Source organism: Cynoglossus semilaevis, chromosome 3, assembly GCF_000523025.1.
Source record: "Cynoglossus semilaevis isolate Cse_v1.0 chromosome 3, Cse_v1.0, whole genome shotgun sequence".
NCBI lineage: Eukaryota > Metazoa > Chordata > Actinopteri > Pleuronectiformes > Cynoglossidae > Cynoglossus > Cynoglossus semilaevis.
Genome location: NC_024309.1, coordinates 15570703 through 15576419, shown reverse-complemented (window position 1 = coordinate 15576419; position 5717 = coordinate 15570703). Strand labels below are relative to the sequence as shown.

General features: G+C 47.3%; 1 protein-coding gene across 1 annotated transcript in view; it reads left to right on the top strand.

The window, feature by feature from the left end:
* rbm33a (RNA binding motif protein 33a) overlaps nt 1-4150 on the top strand; it is a 20989-nt gene extending 16839 nt beyond the window's left edge. The window contains exons 16-19 of the mRNA XM_017031576.2: nt 853-1002; nt 1937-2116; nt 2324-2412; nt 2568-4150. Coding sequence (XP_016887065.1) covers nt 853-1002; nt 1937-2116; nt 2324-2412; nt 2568-2616 — 468 coding nt within the window. The 3' untranslated portion in view covers nt 2617-4150. The remainder of the gene's footprint in view (nt 1-852; nt 1003-1936; nt 2117-2323; nt 2413-2567) is intronic.
* Nucleotides 4151-5717: the final 1567 nt, after the last annotated feature.

The window sequence follows — 5717 nt, the reverse complement described above, 5'->3', positions numbered from 1 at the left end:
AGAGAGAGATGGGAGACATGGGGACACACAGCTAAGGCATGTAGCCATGGTGAAAATAAGATTCCCTGGATGCTCCCTCTTCCACATTGTTCTGCTGTCATCAACTGGAGGGTTACAATGTTATCTCCTCTCCTCCTCTTCACGCTCCCTCTCCCTCTCTCCCTCTCTCCCTCTCTCTCTCTCTCTCTCTGCGTCATCCCTCACTTGCTTTTCCCCCATCAAGCCATCTCTCAGGTGCGGGGCAACAATAGAATGCCAATCCAAGAGCTTTGTAATTAATCTTTCTTGGTTGAAGGAGGAGCAACATAATACCTGTGTAAGAAAGTTGCCACTTTTGAGGATTTGGATTTGTATGGCTTAGGCACACAGATAAGAAGCAAATTATATTTTCATCAGGGATAATACAATGCAGCGCAAGACACAAAAGCTTGAGGGGGTGGGGGGCGTTCGTGGTGGGGGATGGGATACAAATCGAGCTGCTGTCGTTCCTGCGTAATGCAGCTTAGCATTTGACGGCTGCAATCAGGAGCTGTGATTTCTATAGGAGGGATTAATCCATTTACTCTCAGCGGGGACAGCTCAGAGATATCGCTCTCTTTTCTTCCCAGTATTGATCTGTCACATCTCTCTGCAGAGTCAGGAAAGAGACGACCTTCAGTTCCTCCCCACGTGTGTCGACACAGTCGAGCTGTGACTTTATTTGATAATGAGAACATCACCTCGTTGCTCTTCCTTCTCCTGCGGCCTCTGTGGCGGCCGGGACGCGGCGCTCCTGTCCCCAAACCTCACTTCAATGTTTGTGCTTGAGTTGAGTTTAAAGGCTGAAAACTTTGATTGTCTCTCACCGTCCAGGGTGGGAAGGGCCCGGAGGTCACCGCTGCCCCCCTCCAGCAACAAGGCAACTGCCCCACCACTGCCCTCAACCAGAGGAAGGTGACCATGACGGGGCAGAAGCCACAGGGAGCAGGCAGACCACCACAGGCTGGTCCACAGCAGAACAGGGTATGTCTGCTCACACACACACACACACACCTACCCTGACATGATGTTAAGAAATAAAGAGTCTTCACTAAAACACCAACGGACGATGAAGGAAGATCAAAGGAAGTTGAACTACTTTACTTCAAGTGTTAACCAACCTACAGCAGGTGAATGGAACAGTGACAGAGGTGGGGTAGACACCAAGACCCCCCCTCACCCCCCCCCCCCCTCCACACCCTCAGAGGAGATTGGTCTCAGCCCACAGATGTGCTGCCTGTATTTGATGTAGGGTGGATGGATGTGGCCCATAGGCCACAGACAAGTGACCTACATCAGTGTCACTAATTGAACCTGTTAAAGGATCATCTAATGAGACTGACTCTAATTAGAAGCTGCTCTGATCAAAGGAGCTGCTCCACAGACCATGGAGTGGAGATCACTGTGGTATGAAGTGTGTTTGTGTGGAGTGATGCTGTGCCACAGGCACTGCCTTGGCACCCGCTGAGTGGAGCGGTGGAGCGGTGGAGCAGTGGTTGTAATAAGACAGGACAGTATGCCAGGTGCAGGGCTATTGACAAGCTGAAAGCAGTGTAACACGGGGGGCTACATGAGGTCCCCTGGCCTCTCTGCACGCCTGTCACCACCAGGCTGCTGTCACACTTACCATACTCACTGATGCTGACAGGGTGAGGCTGCCACCATAACGCTGGCCTCCCCCACCCACAACAACACCCACTCTTCCTCCTCCTCCTCCTCCTCCTGCTGCTGCTGGTTTTTCCTGAGCCGCGGCGGCTCTGGTGTGAGGAAACACCGTGGAGATGGAGCTGTGATGTTGGTCTTCACCGTATCACAGCCCCGCGTGTGCAGAGATGTTCAGACGCTTTAAAAAGTGCAGATGAAAACGTCAACGCGTCTGATGTTCTCCACGTCTTACTCCTGTCGTCTGTTGCTGCAGGTTGTGGTGACGGGCCGAGGTAGAGGGGGCGGTCCGATGGGTCGAGGTCGCACGGTGCCCACCAGACAGAGCCCAAGAGTCGCTGAGAGCCAACGGTCCACCGTGTCCATCGAGGGACTCTCCTTGTCCACCACCGAAACCCAGCTGAGGAACCTCCTCCGGTCCATCGGGCCCATAGAGGTCGGTACCTGAGACCTTTGAAAACTAGTGGAGGTGTTTAATCCTGCAGTTACTGTAGCACGAACATGTTAGCTTAGTCTGGTCACAGAGCGCCCTCTGGTGAAGGAATACGGAGGTGAGAGTGAGTGAACGAGTTCATCGATTCACCACCCTTGCCCCCTCTTGTGGATGAGCTTTTCATTACACCCGTGTGTGTTTCTCCTGCAGATGTTTAAAATGATGCCCCAGCAGAGGAAAGCAGTGGCCACGTTCTCCAACCCTGACCATGCAGCCAGTTTCCAGCTGAGCTTCCACAGGTAAAGACGTTCTCCCAGTGAACATGGCCTTGAAACGAGGCCACGGTAAAAACTGACATCAATGATTTGAGTTTCTGCATTTTATTGTTTGGAAAGTTGTAAGAATGTGAACCTGGTGGGAAAATGTTCCAACTCCAATGTCACCGTCACCACAGGCACATGATTGATTTGTCCCACATTGACGTGTCGCTGATTGACGGATGAGGAGCCCAGTACATCCAGAGGCTCCTGGTACCAGATGACATTGTTCTCCTGATGTGGGCGTGGCTCCACTCTTTTTTTTTTTTTTTGGTTACCTGGTCATCGTGGTCTGCGCAGAAGCTTCGTCGTCAGTTCACCTCATGATGTTCACACAGACCTGTGGTCCTGATTGGTCCGTTGCTATAGTGACACTGACGAGACACTGGACACGTAGAACCGTCGGTGGTAGAACCAGTTACGTGGACACTAGACATGAGATAATGGTTGCTCTCCTTCTGGTTGAGGTTCACACTAACACTCAGTCCAATGACGTCACTATATTCCAATGTGGCCCATATACAGGGGGCGTGGGTTGTATTCACTCAGTTGTTGGTTCATGACAGTTGTTCTCCCCTGCTGTAGAGGGCAGTATTCCATCGTCTGTGTAGCTAAACCCAAACCCTGAAGAGTTCATTTGGAGACGAGTCTGTGAGCTGTTATCGGCTGTCAAATGGCTCCTCCTAGCGGAGAACACGGGAACAGACGCAGATTGTCGTGGTTCACAGAATGCAAGGAAAATCATTTATCAGAAAAATCTCTGTAGTTTTGGTTAAAGTTTTAACTGCTAAGATAATTTGATGTTTCAAAGTCAGGATGTTTCTGGTTGATGTTGTCAAATGTGTTGGTTTACGCTTAATAATGAATACTATAGAGACTTTTAATAAAAATAAACACCTGGACTGCATTAATGAAAATGCCTTTTTTAGTTAGTTTAGTTAGTTTAGTTAGTTGTGATGAGGTTGAAGCAGGACTTGTTACTTGGGTTGTTTTTTTTTAATATCAACATCACTAAGACTTTGATGTTGTCTGGTCTTTTATTTTAGTGCTAAACATTCAGACATTTGTGTGTTTGCTTGGATTAGAGCGGTGATGATGATGATGATGATGATGAGCAGATGAACATTTAGAGACTCTTCACACTGAGCTAAAGATGCAGGTCTTATTCCAATAAGTAGATTTAGAAAGACCAAGTCCCTTTCATCTCTGGTTCCTTTGATGTCCATTCATGAGAAGTTGTAAGACTAGTTGGAGGAGAGCGCCGCAGCGTCACCACTGACGATGTTCAATTCTCAGTCTCACTGTCTGTCACTGTGAAGGCTCAACCAATGTCAAGCTAGCTTCGTCTCTCTTATCAATAATCACATTGGTTTTCTTCCTCATTCCAGAACGCTGGGGGAGAGCGGGGGGGGGGAGCAACCATTACCTTCATAGTCCAACCTGTAGATAAACGCAGCAGAACTTTATCTGTGACTGGGTTTCCATCCAGTACCGTTGACTTACTCTTTCCTCCTCCTGTAAGATATTTTTATATGTACGTTTACGCCCGTGTGTCCAGGCACTAGTGGTTTTACTGAAGTGTTTTTGTTTGAATTTTGAATCCAAATTGACTGGACATCATTTCTGACCTTACGTCTAAAGGGAACGGAGAATATAATAAAAACCTGGCCAATATACCGTGAATACGCAGGTATGTGTCGGTGGTCAAAGCTGAGCCCAACACTGTGTGGTTGTGAGTGATGTCACGTGTCTGCTGTTTCTAAACACTCACTTTTAGACCCATGTTTTTATTCATTTTGTCACCTTTTAATGATTTATTCTAGATATGCAGCACAGTCTTTACAGACATCAAAGGCTTCAAAGTGACGTAACGTCACAACAAAGGAATACTACCTCTACACTTAAGGGAAATACCACAGAACGCAGTAAAAGTACCTTGATGTCACTCTGATGTTGGGCCTTCGTACATGTGTGACCTTTGTCCACACAAACACACACACACACACACACACACACAGACAGGAGGCAGCTGTTGGTGCCAATGCTAATGCTGGCTATGCTAACTGAATGAAGTAACCCAGGGAGGAGGGACTTTAAAGGTTGTTCCTTTGAGTCTGTGTTCAGGTCAAACAGCGCCTCCATCTGTGGAGTCAAACATTGAACCAGGCAGCTTTACACTGATTGGTCGCCATGAGAACTACGTGTTAGTTAGTTCAAGTTAGCTTCTCTCTGTTAGTCATTAGCTTATCCAGCAGAGGTCGCTGTGTGTACCATTGAAGCTCAGCTTCCACTTTCCTCATTAGAACAAACTGAGGTGGGGGGGGGCAGGGGGGGGGGGGGGTGTCCGTTTAGAAACAGTTCATCAGCTTCTACCTGAACCAAAGCTAGAGTGAGGTCAAAGGTGAGGCGTGGTCCTGGGACCAGGACGTCAGTCAGAGTTCACTGTGTCTGAACAAACCTCTGTTCAGTTCAGTTCAGTTGTACGAGTGGCTCAGCATTTGGATGACATCACAGTTTGAGGCGTCTGGATTGGATACTCACTCAGTACTGTCTGTAGTTGAAGAAACGTGGACTTTATCCATAAATCTGCTGGTATTTTCCTTAAAGTTTCAACTCAAAATATGTTAAGACTTAAAACACAAACTGCAGTGAGTGTTTGTTGCCAGTAGGTGTCACTGCAGTACTGAAATGCATTTAAAGACAGAGAGAAAAGTTCCTTTTTCTTCTTGTAAATTGAAGGTGTGTGTGGTTCTGTTCTGTGTTGTTCACTTGTTCAAACACACTTTTATGTTTTAATCCTTTTATTTTTAATTTAACAGACTTTTTTTTTGTTCTTTAAAATGTGTATCTTCATGTTGTTAGTTCTATTTTGTGGTAAATCCTGTGGATTTGGAACAGTACCAGCCGTGCTGGTTTCTAATGATCATATTATGGGATGTTTGGTCCTGTAATGGCAGAACAGATTCACCTTGAATCTCACTGTATCTTACATCTAAGATAACTGAGTCAGTGTTAACAGTTAACTGTGTTAGTTAGTGATAACTCATCAACAATGTGGTGTGTGTGTGTGTGTGTGTGTGTGTGTGCGGTCACTGCTGCTGACTGTGAGGTGGGGGGTTTCAAACCACTGACTCCTCGTTTGTTTCCACAGGTCCACTCAGGGATGCTGGAATAACCGTCACTTCCCTCCTTCTCCCTGTAGGTGTCAGCAGAGTGCTGTCAGGAGCAGCCGGGTGTGGTGTGGTGTGGTGTGGTTGGTTGGTTGGTTGGTTGGTTGGTTGGTTGGT